At 37.0% G+C, this 17057-nt stretch overlaps 1 protein-coding gene across 1 annotated transcript; it reads left to right on the forward strand.

Annotated features, from left to right (window-relative positions):
• The first annotated feature begins 12866 nt into the window (after positions 1-12866).
• Positions 12867-14561, forward strand: LOC125918970 (heterogeneous nuclear ribonucleoprotein A1-like). The gene has a single exon (XM_049625298.1). The coding sequence runs from the start codon at positions 12887-12889 to the stop codon at positions 13847-13849; it is 963 nt and encodes a 320-aa protein (XP_049481255.1). The 5' UTR covers positions 12867-12886; the 3' UTR covers positions 13850-14561.
• Positions 14562-17057: the final 2496 nt, after the last annotated feature.

Genomic DNA, 17057 nt, shown 5'->3' on the forward strand with positions numbered 1-17057 from the left:
ACAGTCATGATTCTGGAGCATGGCTTTGTTTCTACTGTTTCCTCTTTGAGTAACATCCCCCTCCCCCCGTCTCTCCCTCCTTAGTGAGTGACTCTTACTCATCCTTTTAGAACTCAGCTCAGTCAACAAAATTACTTGCTTACTTACTAACCTTTCCTGAACCCACACTTTCCCTGTTCTCCAATTGTGTCACATGCTTCTATTAGACAGAGATAACCTCTTCATATGTGTGTCCTTCCTGCCCGCTTTCCTGTGGTAGAGCTGATGTTTATTCCTCTTTATACTTCCAGCACCTGGTACAGTCCTTGTACATAGGAGATGCTCAAAAAATATTTGTTGAATTGAGCTATGTTCTTTTCATTTTATTATAAGTTATATTCTTTAAACTTTACACCTCCATCAGTAGAATAAATTAGTCTTTTTCGAGACTAAATTGGAAAGACAAATTATATTTTTAAAGTTCGTGTCTGGGGCGCCTGGGTGGCTCAGTTGGTTGAGCGTTCGACTTCGGCACAGGTCATGATCTTATAGCTCATGAGTTCGACCCCTGCGTGGGGCTCTGCTGACAGCTCAGAGCCTGGAGTCTGCTTCCAATTCTGTGTCTCCCTCTCTCTCTGCCCCTAACCCACTCGCATTCTGTTTCTGTCTGTCTCAAAAATAAATAAACATTAAAGAAAGAAAGAAAGAAAGAAAGAAAGAAAGAAAGAAAGAAAGAAAGTTTGTGTCAGCTTCATCCACCAAAAAGTATCTTATGGTTGAGAAAATTTCTTTTCCTCTAGCACATGCTACAGAAATAGGTTTTAAATACAGCCGTAGCTCAAGTATCTGATAACTGAAAACAAATATTTTCTTAAATCCAAATCACAATTGTTGTAATTCATTCTGCTTTTTGTTAAATTGCATTTTATTCTTCTTCTTACATACTTCCTTTAAAGTTGACTATGTGAAATCCATCACCTAAAAATGTTGAGAAATTTTAAAATTCAAATCAATCATTGATAATTTGCTGGGTTTCCTGTATATATGCTGGAACTATATCAGGGGCTTAAAAATGAAGATAAATACCCTTGTCTATTAAGGGAAGAACCCCATGAAAACAATAAAAGTAATAATGACTTATCAACACTAGACTAAATGTATGTAGAGGGTTTGGAGGGACGTATAGAATTGTTAACATTTCTTATATTACAAGGTCAGGAAAGTAGACTATAAACATAATACTCTAAAAAACAGTTACTGATCTTCTTGAGCAAAAAGCCTTTATGATGTACAGTATTCTTTTCTTGCCGTAAATACTTATTTTTAAAGTTTTATCACTGAAACTTGAACTGAGCTACATTGATTCTAGGATTCAGGCATGTCTGAGGATGGGTGAGACAAACCCATAAAAATTATCTCCATATAAGAGAACCAGGAACCTCCTGAGAAGGAAATTCTAAGCAATGAGGATGAAGGAGCAGATGTCTCACTCATCCGAGGACCAGGGGTGAAAGTGAGAGGGGAAGAGTGACTTTGAGCACAGCATTGATTCTGTGAATCACGTCACCTGTGCAGATCCATTATCAACTGTGTGAATCATTCTCCTTCCGGATTCACCTCGAATGGGCAGTCATTTGAGAACAAGTGTCATACTCCTCATTATCCCCTTTTTATCTCCCATTTCAGTAAGAGGAAACCTTTTCCAATAGGTCATGTTCTTGGACACTGATCTGTTGTATGGCCTTGAACAGTTGCTTAAACCATTCTGTACCTCAGTTTCCTCATATGCAGTAAAAGGTTAATAATAGTACTTACCTCCCAAGATTAAAAGATTAGTCCAAAATAAATTTTAAGAGAAAAGGTAATCCAAAAAAGATTAAACAATTAATCAAGGATTAAGAGTTAATTAATACATAAAGAGCAATTAAAAGAGTTTAATACATAAAGCACTGAGAACAGAGCTTAACACATAGTAAGCTCTCAGCAAATACAATTATTATTTCCCTTCTTCCTCCTCTTCCTCCTCTTCCTCCTCCTCCTCCTCTCCTCCTCCCCACCCTCTTTCCTTTTCCTTCCCCCTCCTCTGCTCAGTAAACATTTCCCCCACTCCTTACTTTCTCTTTCTCTATTCTTCACTCCACATGGTAAAATGGAAAGGACAGGAGAGGAGGAGAGCAGTGAAGCACTATCTGAGCATTTTTCCATATAGTCTCTTATATACATATCATAAAAAGTCCTATCAGATAAGTACTGTTACTAATTTTTTTTTCATTTTACAGCTGAAAAAAATGAGGCACAAAAAGGTAATTAAGTTGTCCACGGAAAAGAAAATTAATAAATGGAATGTTTGGCCTCTGAAATTTCCATTTTTAACAATGCAAAATTTTGGCTATTTTTTTCTCTCTCTCTCTCTCTTTTAAAATTCAGATATAATTGACATATACCATTATATTAGCTTTAGGTGTACAACATACTGATTTGATATTTGTACGTATTGTGAAATGATCACCACAATATATTTAATTAACACCTGTCATCATACGGAGTTACAAAGTTTTTTCTTGTAATGAGAACTTTAAGACCTATTCTCTTAGAAACTTTCAAATATGCAATATAGTATTATTAGCCATAGTCACTATGCTGTACCTTATCCTCATAACTTACTTGTTTTCTAACTGGAAGTTTATACCTTTTTGACCCCCCTTAGCAATGTATTTTTGAAGTCTTTTTCATTTGCCTAGTGTTTTTAAGTGCTTTATTATAATGATGATTTTTCAAGAGTATGTTGTCATATTGCTAGATAGGGGTTTATGGTCAGAGTTTAAAGGCCGAATTGTAGAGGTGGGATTGATTGCTTTCTTCCTTATTAATTTTTTTTTATTTTTTAATGTTTATTTATTTTTGAGAGAAAGAGAGAGCAGGGAGGGGCAGAGAGAGGAAGACACAGAATCCAAAGCAGGCTCCAGGCTCTGAGCTGTCAGCACAGAGCCCAATGTGGGGCTTGAACCCATGAACTGTGAGATTATGACCTGAGCCGAAGTCAGATGCCTAACCAACTGAGCCACCCAGGTGCCCCTCTTCCTTATTAATTATTAATGTTTCCCTCTCAATGAGGTCTTTTCCATCCATGAGAAACACATTGTAATATCTTCTCTCAAATAAATTCTATGTCCCCTATAGGGAGTGCTATTGTCTTCTCTCCTCAATCCTTTTCTTTACCAAGTTGGTAAACCCATCTCCAGCTGCAATACTAGCTGCTAATAGTTGACGGATACCCCTGGCATGAGACCTGCTCTGCCCCAAAGGCTGCACACCTCCAACTGAGAACAGTTCACCACTCATGACTAACAGATGTGGGAGTACAGAAGTCCTACCCTTTGCAACCAGGTAGGACCTACTCTGTGGTGCAATTCATACCCCAGGGTATCCCACAGGATCAAGGTGAAGTAGACTCCAACTGAAATCTCATCCTTGATTAGCTCCTTCCCCTTCCCTCTCCTGCTTCCTTCACTCCTTCAACCCAAGTCATTCCCTCTATAAATTACATTCTCCCACATCTCCAGCTCCAGCTCATCTGTGAAGAATCTCAACCTAACATTTTCTCTAGCTACTACACCATTTTCTGCTACAGCAAAACTCTGAAATAGTCATCTAAACTTGCTGCCTCAGACTCTTTGACTTTTGTTCTCTCCTAAACCTACTCCAATAAAATTTTTGTGCCCACCACTTTACCAGAATAGCTTTTGGTCACAAATGATCTCCACATTCCTAACCCTAATGTCAGTGTTCAGTACTCACCTTACTCAAACAGTTACCTATATTTGACAACTGAAGATTCCTTCCTTAGAATACTGTCTTCTTCTTGCTTCCATGACACCACTCTGTCTCAGTTCTGTACCTTTACCAACTTTACTACTTATTTCTCTACCCTCTGATCTCCAAATCTTGGACCTTTCTCAGGGCTTGGTCCTTGAACCTCTTCTATTTCTTCACTGAAATTCACTCCCTGTGCAGCATCATCCAGTGTCCAACTGACACTCCCAAATTTATATCTCTGCCACTGATTTCTCTTCAAATCCCAAAATCATATATCCAACTGCCTTTTCAAGATGTCCAAAGCCAAACCTACAAATCGTGACCCACATTCCAGCCCAAATATGTTTCCCTCACATGTCCTTCTTTCTCATATTCCCACCTTTCCAATTTCAGTAACTGTCTTCCTTTCCAGTTACTCAGACCATAAACCTGGGAGTCATTTTTTTATTTCTTTCTTTCTATTACACTTTATACATAGAATCTGTTGTGAGATCCAATAAGCTCTGTCTTCAAAGTGGATTACAAATAACCCTTCTCCATTGTCCACTGCTGTTACCCTAGTCCATGGCACCATCACTCTAGCTTTAATTATTATTGAGATAGTATCCTAACTGGTCCCTTGCCTCCACCCTTATACCTGATACCCTATTGTCCACAGAGTACCCAGAGTGATACTATTAAAATTCAGAATACATCATTTCTCTACTCAAGTCCCTCTGGTAACAAGTCCCATGTGGTAGTGTGATGGCTGAGAGCATGGACTCTAAGCAGCTTCCGGTCAAACTCCAGATCCTTATCTGTTTCTTATCTGTAAAATATGGATAATAAAATACTTACCTCCTAGGTTTGTTATGATGATTAGATGAGTTTGTATTGATAACAGAGCCTCATATCTGATAAATAAAATAGTCGCCCATCTTGCTCAGAACAAAAGTGTAAGTCATCTCTTTTCTTACCCCCATCCACTCCATTTCAGTGAATTTGGCCTATTTGCTTTGGAGGGTAGAGCTGGACAATGAACACACCAAACCTGCCCCTCCCTCTGCTGTCACATCAAATATACACATGGCTCATTCCCTCAGTTCTTTCAGGGTTCTGTTCAAAACTCACCTTATCAGTGAAGTTTTTGCTGCATATAAATAAAATAGTAACCCTTGTTCTCTGACACTCCTTCTCCACCTTTCCCTGCTTTATTTTTCTCCATATTGCTCATTACTTTCTAACATATTATGAGTTCTCTTGTCTTTTTTATTGTGCCTCCTGCCCCACTGTAGCATATGATCTTTCATGGGAGAAATTTTTTGGTCTGTTTTGTTCACAGCTATATTTGAGTGCCTGGTACATAACAGCATTCAATATTTACTGAATAAATGCATCGGTAAATGAACAAGAAAGGCAACAAGGAGGTTCTTAAAACATTTCACTGGATATGAATGAGATATGCATTAGGAAAGTAGCAGTGGGAATGGAAGGGATGAAGTGGCATGATCAAAGAGACACAGTAAATAGGATCAACAATACGGAGTATGGGAGAGAAGGAATTGGGGGAAATTATTTTGAGACGCTAGCCAAGGTGAAAGGCAAAATAATATGGTGGTGCTCAAAATCAGAGTAGAAAACACAAAAGGAGAAATCCATTTGAGGGGGAATACAACAAGCCTAAGTTACAAGAAGCAGACAAACATCTGTGGCCAGCAGGTGGTTGAAAACTGGGCTTTATTAACAAGGCAGATCAGCTCTGTAACTGATTTTGAAAGTTACCAGGATACACTGCCATTCAAAACCAAATGATTGAATGCCATTGCCCGAGGGAAAAGCGTCCAATCAAGAAAAAGGGAAGACAAACCTTGGGGAACATCCGTGTAACGTGCAGATGAAAGAGAAGTCAGTGAAAGAGATGGTAGGAAGGAAACATAAATAAGAGTGTCTTAAAAAGTACTGAAATGTATGAAAAACTAATATGGATTGAAAAAATACAATTTTTAATGTAATATTCGGCAGTTGATGAAATGATATAAACTATATCAACTAGAAACTTTTCAATGCCATCAAAAATCACTACATTCAAACTTGCAGGACGTCGGATTGCGACACCTCCTGAAACGATTGAGCCAATGGGGCACTGTTGCCTCTGTCTAGAAACCAGGAGTTCCCCCGAGCTCCTCTCCTATCTTCCAGGTCAGATCAGCCTGTAATGCGTTTTCTGAGACCCTCAGGACTTCTGTACATTCAGTAAAGAACTATGCTTTCATTATCTCATTACCCTTTGCCTTGGCTCTCAAGACTCTCTTCCTTAATAACATTCTTACAGGTTCTACAAGGTCCCATTTCATTAACTCTTCTTTGTTCCGGAAATGTAATGATGTTATGGTCACTACTTTCCCACATTCTTAGCTGAAACCTTTTGTTTTCTGTGTGTGATTAGCAGCATTTTCAGGATTGACTACTTCTTTCTGCCTCCTCCACCTTTGGCATAAGAGATTATCCTCTCCCTCTAAGGTCTCCAATAGTAAGTAATTCACAATGTCTAACTACTCACATATTTTGTACCTAACAAGCTATCTTAAACAGTGATGGAAATGGTAATTATTTACTCAGGGACTCCTGTCAAGGTTACTGTAAAATCATTGCCATGCTGTTAAATTGGACTTGGAGGTTCCTCTCTTTTCCACTATTGATCTTATATGGGTGAATTACCCCCAAAAAACTTTCCAATGTGCTATTGGCTAATTCATTGTCAGTGTAATATATATTAAGTGGAATGGGAACAGCATACATCTTATTTGTAATATGTTTTAGATGCACAAATTTGAAATTTATAGCAATGTTCTCAAGCAATGTAATATAGATGAAAAAATACAATTTCTAATGTAATATTCAGTGTTCATAAATATGCCAACTTGGAAATTACAACAGGCAATGTACAGAGTAAGAAAATCAATACACTCTGGGCACTAATACTATTTCTCGGGACAAGGGTTTATCTTGTGTGGCAATAAAATGCCTCTCTATTCTAACAAGGAAAGTTGTACCATGATAAAAACATGACTATACCATTTACAATCTCTATGTTTTCATGCCCTGGTTACCAAGTGTACAGGTGGGGCAGGGGCAGGTCTTCTTAGCTGCTCATTCATGTGTTGTCACACTGGGGTGGAGGGTTGTTGAGGTGGTGACACTATGGTAATGGAAGTAGTGAGGGGTCTGCGGACCTGAAGAGAATGGGGGCATGTTCCCACTAATGTTGTACTCTCAATTCATAGAACATGAAGCCTATCTAGCAGTTTTCAATTGACTTGTAAAAATTCCATAAATATGTGTTATATATATATATATATATATATATATATATATATATATGAATATGATTTTTTGGCCAGGAAATTATGGCTTCAGTCATTAATTCCATACACATTTATTGGACCTCTCCATATGATAGACATCATGATAGATTCTGGGAAGGAATCAGTGAACATTGACATCACATAGCTTACAGTCTAGACAGACTGAGAAAGTTTTGTGTACATGCAAAACATGATTAGGAGAATAGATGCAGGGGCATTTGTACATACACTTATTTATTCAGCAAGCACCATCTGGTTCACATTTAGTGTATATTTAAAAACAATGGGGCGCCTGGGTGGCTCAGTCAGTTAAGTTTCGGACTTCAACTCAGGTCATGATCTCGTGGTTCGTGGGTTTGAGCCCTACGTCAGGCTCTGTGCTGACAGCTCAGAGCCTGGAGCCTGCTTCAGATTCTATGTCTCCCTCTTTCTCTGACCCTCCCGCCGCTCATGCTCTGTCTCTCTTTCTCAAAAAAAAAAAAAAAAAAAAAAACATTAAAAAATTTAGAAACACTAGTAGTGCAAAAAAATAAAATATACAGCCCTTGTCTCATGATTTCCAACATATTAGAGGAGAGAAATATTTGTTCGGTAGACCCAGGAAAAAAAACCCTAAAGGGCAATGTATGTATGGTGTATAAGGGCATGCTAGAAACATCTGGAATAATAGTAACTCCCCTTCTCACTCACTCAACTCTGCCCATACCCCCCATGCCACTCCTGCCTCAGGACATTTACATCAATTATTACCTCTGCCACGAGTACTTTTCTGCAGATATCTGCATGATCAGCCCTCTCATTTACTTCAAGGTTTTGCTCAATACCTTTTTCATTGGGGTCAACCTTTTCCACACTATATAATATAGCAATGCACCGGCTTGTGGTATTCTGGTCTTCCTTACACTGCTCTACTTTCTCCTTTTCCCATAACACTTACCACTTTCTAATACACTAGATAACTTGCTCACAAATTATGTTTACAGTTTATTGTTTGTGTCCCTCTTAGAATATAAGCTCCAAAACAAAGACTGGGATCTTGTTTTTCCCCCCAGTGAGTGCAAAGCACCTAGAGTAGTGCCTAGCACATAGTAGGTACTCAAAAGGTATTTGTTAAATGAATGATAGTGATGATCATATTAATATCAACTGAGTATTGAATATGTGCCAGAGAGTATACTAAGCACTTTAAATACATGACCTCTTTAAATCCTCATAATGCAGTATCCCTTCTTTCAACTGAGTAGATACTAGTTCCAGTTTTTGTTTACAGTTAACAGAAAAGAATTCATTAAGCATTTTTAAGAAAGTTCAAATGAGTGTGAATGCTGGAGAATCTGGCCCATGAAAGAAACAACTGACATGAAGCATTCCTGGAATACCACCAGAGGCTAAATCTGCTGAAGACACCATCCTTGGTACAGCCACCACAGGGCGTTTCCAGCCACACAGCTGGACTCTGCTGTTCCTAGGACCTCAGCACCAAGATGCCAATACTCTTCATTGCTTGTTGGAGATCTGAATTTCCATCATGCCATGATATCCTTTCACCCTTTATATGTGGTTCTGCTGGTGACAAATTCTGTTTCAACTTATGGGAAAATGTCGTTATATTTCCTTCATTTTTAAAATACATTTCCACTGGATATAGAATTCTAGGTTGATGGTTGCTTTCTGTCAGACCTATAAAGATTCAACTCCCCTGTTGTCTGGTTTCTACTGTTTCTAAAGAGAAGTCAGTCATTACCATTATTAACATTCTCCTGGATGTATAATGTCTTTTTTCCTCTGGTTGCTTTCAGATTTTTTCTTCTGTATATTTCATTACTGAACCTCCTTGGTATGTGAATTGAGTGGGTCTTTTTTTTTTTTAAATCAAACTTGGGAAAATTGAGAAATTATTTCTGACCCATTTTCTGTTTCCTTTCTTTCTAAGTCCCATTATACATAGAATGCTTGATAATTTCCCCCAGGTCATCAAAGTTGTCTTTTCAATATATTTTTTTCTGTGTCTTTATAGCAGCACTTTCAACAATAGCAAAATTATGGAAAGAGCCTAAATGTCCATCAACTTGATGAATGGATAAAGATGTCATTTGGGGCGCCTGGGTGGCGCAGTCGGTTAAGCGTCCGGCTTCAGCCAGGTCACGATCTCGCGGTCCGTGAGTTCGAGCCCCGCGTCAGGCTCTGGGCTGATGGCTCGGAGCCTGGAGCCTGTTTCCGATTCTGTGTCTCCCTCTCTCTCTGCCCCTCCCCGGTTCATGCTCTGTCTCTCTCTGTCCCAAAAATAAATAAAAAAACGTTGGAAAAAAAAAAAAAGAATATCTTCCCAACAAATGAAAATTTAAAAAAAAAAAAAAAAAAAAGATGTCATTTATATATATAATGAAATACTACTTGGCGATGAGAAAGAATGAAATCTGGCCATTTGCAGCAAGTGGAGGGAACTGGAGTGTATTATGCTAAGTGAAATAGTTTGAATAATTTCTATTGAATTGTTTTCTGTTGGGTCTAATCTGCTGTTAATCCTATGCAGTGATTTTTTTCTTTTTAATTTTCGAGATTATAGGAGTGCCTGGGTGGCTCAGTTGGTTAAGCATTCAGCTCTTGATTTCTGCTCAGGTCATAATCTCACAGTTCATGGGATTGAGCCCTGTTGGGATCCACACTTACAGCAGAGAGCCTGCTTGGGATTCTCTCTCTCCCTCTTTCTCTGCCTGCCCCCTGTACCACTCAAGCACAAATGTACTTTCTCTCTCTCTCTCTCTCTCTCTCTCTCTCTCAAAATAAATAAATAAACTTTAAAACATTTCATGAAAATGACAAATCTCTAGCAAGGCTTATAGACACACACACACACACACACACACACACACACATACACACACAGGTGGAGGGAGTGGGGGAGAAGAGAGAGAACAAATTACCGATATGAGTAATAAAAGCAGGAAATTTGCTACACCATCTTGCAGACACTAGGACAATATATTGAACAATACTATGCTAACAAATTTTATGACTTAAATGAAATGTACAAATTCTTTGAGAAACACAACTTTCTAAAATCAACCAAGCACAAATACAAAATCTGAATAGCTTAATATTTATTTTTAAAATTGAAGTTGTCATTTAAAACCCTCCCACAAGAAAAATTCAAGGCCGATATAGTTTCAGTGGTAAGTTCTATCAACTATTTAAGAAAGAAATAATACTGAACTTAAACCTGCTCTTTCATAAAATGTAAGAGGAATGAAGACTACCAATTCATCGTATAAGCTCAGTATGCTGATGCCAAACCTCACAAAATTGATACAAGAAGGGGCACCTAGGTGGTTCAGTCAGTTAAGCAACCGACTTCAGCTCAGGTCATGATCTCATGGTTTAGGTTTCAAGCCCCATGTCAGGCTCTGTGCTGACACCTCAGAGCCTGGAGCCTGCTTCAGATTCTGAGTCTCCCTCTGTCTCTGCCCCTCCCCCACTTGTGCATGTGTGCTCTCTCTCTCTCTCTCTCTCTCTCAAAAATAAATAAACATTAAAAAAATTTCTTTAAATCGATACAAGAAAACCAACATAGTTCAAGATCATAAGTACAAAATTCCTCAACAATATGGTTGCATATCAAGTCCAGCAGTATATAAAAAATAAAATAAAGCATGATCAATACAGATGATCTCAATAATGAACATTTATAGTTCATCAATCAATGTACCTCACTACATTATGAGAATTTAAGTTATATGATCACCTCAATAAATATAGAAAAATCATTTGACAAAAATTAACACCTATTCATATTTAATGGTACAAAAATGAATGCTTTCCCTCTAAAATCAAAACAAAGAAAGGATATCTGCTCTCACAACTTCTATTCCTTGATTAGTTGGATTTAGACTGAGAAATTAATCAAGCAAAGGAAACAAAAGTATAAAGATTACAAAGAAAAAATAAAACTGTGTTTATTATCAGACAACTTGTTTGCATGAATGGAAAATCCTAAGGAATCTATATGCCCTTAGAACTAACAAGTGAACTTAGCAAGATCTTAAGACACAATATCAATATACAGAAATAATTACATTTCTACCTAAGAATATCAGATAATTGAAAAATAAAATTATCAAACAATGCTCTTAGCAGTGCCATCAAAAAATGCAAAATGTCTAGGAATAAATTTAAATACAATACTGTTATACTATAAAACATTGCAAAGGGAAACTTTTTAAAATCTAAGTGAGACCAGAGATGTATTATGTTCTATGGAATGGAAGAGATTTTGTAAGATGTCAATTGTATGCAAATTAATCTATGGATTTAATGAAATCAAAATCAAAATCCCAGGAGGTTATTTTATATAAATTAACAAGCTGATTCTAAAATTTATATGGAAATTCACAAGAAAGCATAGCCAAAATTATCTTGGAGAAGAAGGGCTTATACTACCTGATTTCAAGACTTATTATAAAGCTATAGTAATAAAGAGAATGTGGTATTGTGTGAGAATAGACATATATATAGATCAGTGGAACAGAACAGAAACTCTAAAAATAGACCCATACGTGTAGTCAGTCAATTTCCAACAAAGGTGTCAAGGTAATTTAATAATGAAAGATAGTCTTTTCAACAAATGTTTCTGGAAAAACTGGAGATATATGATACACATATATATCAGACAAACATAAATGAATGACTCTATCCTCTGCCATGCACATAAATAAACTCAAATTCATACAGAGATCTAAATAAACCTTCTATAAACCTTCTAGAAGAAAATATAAAAGAAAATCTTCATAATCTTCAGGTAGGTAATGATTTCTAAGATAGAATGCAAAAAATATAAATCATAAAGGCAAGAAATGGTAAATTGCATTTCATCAAAATTACGAACTTTTGCTCTTTGAAAGATATGACTGAGAAAATTAAAAGGCAAGCCATAGACTTGCAATATACATATGCTTGGAGAAAGATTGGATCCTGAATATCTAAAAGAACTCATGTATTAAAAACCCACAGCAAACATCATATTCATTGGTGAAAAACTAAGAGCTTTCTCCCTAAGATCAGGAAAAAGACAAGGATGTCCACTGTCACCACTTTTATTCAACATAGTACTGGAAGTCCTAGGAACAGCAATCAGACAAGAAAAGGGAATAAAAGACATCAAAGTTGGTAAGAAAGGAATAAAACTTTCACTATTTGCAGATGATATGATACTACATATGGAAAACCTTAAAGACCACCAAAAACTACTAGCACTGATAAATGAATTCAGTAAAGTCACAGGATACAAAATTGATGTGCAAAAACCTGTTGCATTTCTATACACTAATAGTGAAGCAGCAGAAAGAGAAATTAAGAAAACAATCTCATCTATAATTGCTCCAAAAATAATAAAATACCTAGGAATAAACTTAGCCAAAGAGGTGAAAGACCTATACTCAGTAAACTATAAAACACTGCTGAAAGAAATTGAAGACCACATAAACAAATGGAAAGATATTCCATGCTCATGGATTGTAAGAATAAATATTGTTAAAATATCCACACAATCCAAAGCAATCTACAGATTTAATGTAATCTCCATCAAGATACCAACAGCTTTTTTCACAGAACTAGAACAAATAATCTTAAAATTTGTATGGAACCACAAAAAACCCTGAATGGCCAAAACAAGGTTGAAAAAGAAAACATAGCTTTCTGCCCGTGGACGCCGCCGAGTAAGCATCGTGAAAGTCTCCCCTCCCACCACCGTCATGTCTAAGTCAGAGTCTCCCAAAGAGCCTGAACAGCTGCGGAAGCTTTTCATTGGAGGTTTGAGCTTTGAAACAACCGATGAGAGTCTGAGGAGCCATTTTGAGCAATGGGGAACGCTTACAGACTGTGTGGTAATGAGAGATCCAAACACCAAGCGCTCCAGAGGCTTTGGGTTTGTCACCTATGCCACTGTGGAAGAGGTGGATGCAGCCATGAATGCAAGGCCACACAAGGTGGATGGAAGAGTTGTGGAACCAAAGAGGGCTGTCTCGAGAGAAGATTCTCAAAGACCTGGTGCCTACTTAACTGTGAAAAAGATTTTTGTCGGTGGCATTAAAGAAGACACCGAAGAACATCATCTAAGAGATTATTTTGAACAGTATGGGAAAATTGAAGTGATTGAAATCATGACTGACCGAGGCAGTGGCAAAAAGAGAGGCTTTGCTTTTGTGACCTTTGACGACCATGACTCTGTAGACAAGATTGTCATTCAAAAATACCATACTGTGAACGGCCACAACTGTGAAGTAAGGAAAGCTTTATCTAAGCAAGAGATGGCTAGTGCTTCTTCCAGCCAAAGAGGTCGAAGTGGTTCTGGGAACTTCGGTGGTGGTCGTGGAGGTGGTTTTGGTGGGAATGACAACTTTGGCCGTGGAGGAAACTTCAGTGGGCGAGGTGGCTTTGGCGGCAGTCGAGGTGGTGGTGGATATGGTGGCAGTGGGGATGGCTATAACGGATTTGGTAACGATGGAAGCAACTTTGGAGGTGGTGGAAGCTATAATGATTTTGGCAATTACAACAATCAATCTTCAAATTTTGGACCCATGAAAGGAGGAAATTTTGGAGGCAGAAGCTCTGGCCCCTATGGTGGTGGAGGTCAATACTTTGCCAAACCACGAAACCAAGGTGGCTATGGCGGTTCCAGCAGCAGCAGTAGCTATGGCAGTGGCAGAAGGTTTTAATTACTGCCAGGAAACAAAGCTTAGCAGGAGAGGAGAGCCAGAGAAGTGACAGGGAAGCTACAGGTTACAACAGATTTGTGAACTCAGCCAAGCACAGTGGTGGCAGGGCCTAGCTGCTACAAAGAAGACATGTTTTAGACAATACTCATGTGTATGGGCAAAAAACTCGAGGACTGTATTTGTGACTAATTGTATAACAGGTTATTTTAGTTTCTGTTCTGTGGAAAGTGTAAAGCATTCCAACAAAGGGTTTTAATGTAGATTTTTTTTTTGCACCCATGCTGTTGATTGCTAAATGTAATAGTCTGATCATGACGCTGAATAAATGTGTCTTTTTTTAAATGTGCTGTGTAAAGTTAGTCTACTCTGAAGCCATCTTGGTAAACTACCCCAACAGTGTGAAGTTAGAATTCCATCAGGGTGATGCCAGGTTCCATTTGAAATTTATTTGCAACCTGCTTGGGCACAGAAGCCATTGTCTCCACAAACATTGGTGTGGTTGAACTGACAGTTAATGTGTTGTGACCTGGAGTTCACCGTTAAAAGGGTCACCCAAGCAAAGTCGTGGAGTTTATTTGGTTATTAATATGATTGTTGGCACATCCTATGCAATATATCTAAATTGAATTATGGTATCAGATAAAATTATAGATGGGATTAAAGCTTGTGTATCGTCCATTATCATGTGTAATCAATAAACTATTTAATATTCTCTTGAAAAAAAAAAAGAAAAAAAAAAAAAGAAAAAGAAAACATAGCTGGAGGTATCACAATTCCAGGCTTTAAGTTATACTACAAAGCTCTAGTAATCAAAACAGTATGGTACTGGCACAAAAATAGACACATGGATAAATAGAACAGGTTGGAAAGCCAGAAACAAACCCACAATTATATGGTCAATTAATCTTCAACAAAAGAGGCAAGAATATGTAATGGGGAAAAAAACCTCTCTCTTCTACAAATGGCACTGGGAAAACTGGACAGTTTCATGCAAAAGAATGAAACTGGACCACTTTCTTACACCGTACACAAAAATAAACTCAAAATGGACCTAATTAAGAACCGAAATGTGAGACTTGAAACAATAAATATCCTAGAAGAGAACATAGGAAGTAATTTCTCTGACATTGATCATAGCAACATCTTTTTAGATATATCTCCTGAGGCGAAGGGGAAAAAAAGCAAAAATAAATTATTGGGACTACCTCAAAATAAAAAGCCTTTGAACAGTGAAGGAAATAATCAGCAAAACTAAAATAGAGTCTACTAAATGGGAGAAGATATTTTCAAATGACATCTGATAAAGGGTTAATATCCAAGATCCACAAAAAACTTATACAACTCAACAACCAAAAAACAAATAATCCAATTAAAAATGGGCAGAAAACATGAACACATATTTCTCCAGGGAAGACATCCAGATGGCCAATAGACATGAAAAGATGCTCAACATCACTCATCCTCAGGGAAATGCAAATCAAAACTACAATGAGATATCATCTCATACCTGTCAGAATGGCTAAAATTAAAAACACAAGAAACAATAAGTGTTGGTGAGGATATGGAGAAAAAGGAACCCTTGGGCACTCTTGGTAAGAATGCAAATTTCTACAGCCACTGTGGAGAACAGTATGGAGGTTCTTCAAAAAATTAAAAAGAGAACTACCCTATGACCCAGTATCACACTATTGGGTGTTTACCCAAAGAATACAAAAACACTAATTCAAAACGATATATGCAACCTTATGTTTATTGCAGCATTATTTACAATAGCCAAATTATGGAAGTAGCCCAAGCACACCCATTGGTATATAAATGGATAAAGAATAGGTGATATATATATATACATATATACATATATATATATACCACCATTCTATTATATATATATATATATATATATATTAGAGTATTATTTAACCATAAAAAGGAATGAAATCTTGCCATTTGCCACAATACACATGGAGCCAAGGAGTATAATGCTAAGTGATATAGGCTAGTCAGAGAAAGACAAATATCATATGATTTTACTCATATGTGTAATTTAAGAAACAAAATAAAGGAAGAAAAAAAAAAGAGTGAGGCAAACCAAGAAACAGACTTTTAATTATAGAGAACAAACAGATAGCTACTAGAGGGGAGGCAACTGGGGGTGATGGGTGAAACAGGTGATGGGGATTAAGGAGTTCACTTGTGATGAGCCCTGAATGATGTATAGAATTGTTGTATCACTATATTGTACACCTGAAACTAATATAACACTATATGTTAACATACTGTTATTGTATAGTAAATAAAACAATTAAAAAATTTTAACAAAATAAAAAATAAAATAACTTACAAAATAAAAAATAAATAAAAGAGCTCTGATAAATTAACAATAAAAGGATGAACAACCAAATAAACTAATGGGCAAAAGATTTAGTAGACATTTTACAAAAGAGTCTATATAAATGCCTGATAAACAGATAAATAGAGGCTCAATATAACTGATCATTTAGGGAAATTAAGTTAAAACCACGATGACATATTATTTCACCACACACTCAAATGCTTAAAACTAGGAAAACTGACAATACAAGTGTTGGTGAGGATGTGCAGCTATTAAAATCCTCACCCTTTGTTGGTAGGAGTATAACATGGTATATAACTTCTTTGGAAAACATTTGGATAGTTTCTTATAAATACATGTTAGTATGATCTAGCAATTCCACTTCTAGATATCGCATATCCAAGAGAAATGAAAAAAGTGTTCACAAAAAAATGAATATTCATACATTTTTATTTGCAAGAGTTTCATACTGGAAACAATTTAAGTGTCCATCAACAGGTGAACAAATAAACAAGTATAGTCATAAGAATGGAATACTGAAATAAACAGGAACAAAGTCCTGGCAACCCGGATGAACCCTACTCAGCAATCCACTCGTAGGGACAGGCCCACCAGTATATACCTCAGTATTTACATGTGCACTAAGATACGGTACAGGTATGTTTATATCGACATTATCATATACTGGAATCAACTCAAATAAACTTCAAGAACAGAATGAATAAATGGTGATAGAGTCATTTAATGAAAAAATATAACCGCTACACACAGCAATATGAATGAATCCCATAGTACAGTATTGATGGAAAGAAGCCTTCGTATGATTTTATTTATATAAAGTTCAAGGGGTGCTTAGGTGGCTCAGTTGGTTGAGCT

The sequence above is a fragment of the Panthera uncia genome, chromosome B4 (assembly GCF_023721935.1).
Source record: "Panthera uncia isolate 11264 chromosome B4, Puncia_PCG_1.0, whole genome shotgun sequence".
In the NCBI taxonomy this organism is placed as follows: Eukaryota; Metazoa; Chordata; class Mammalia; order Carnivora; family Felidae; genus Panthera; species Panthera uncia.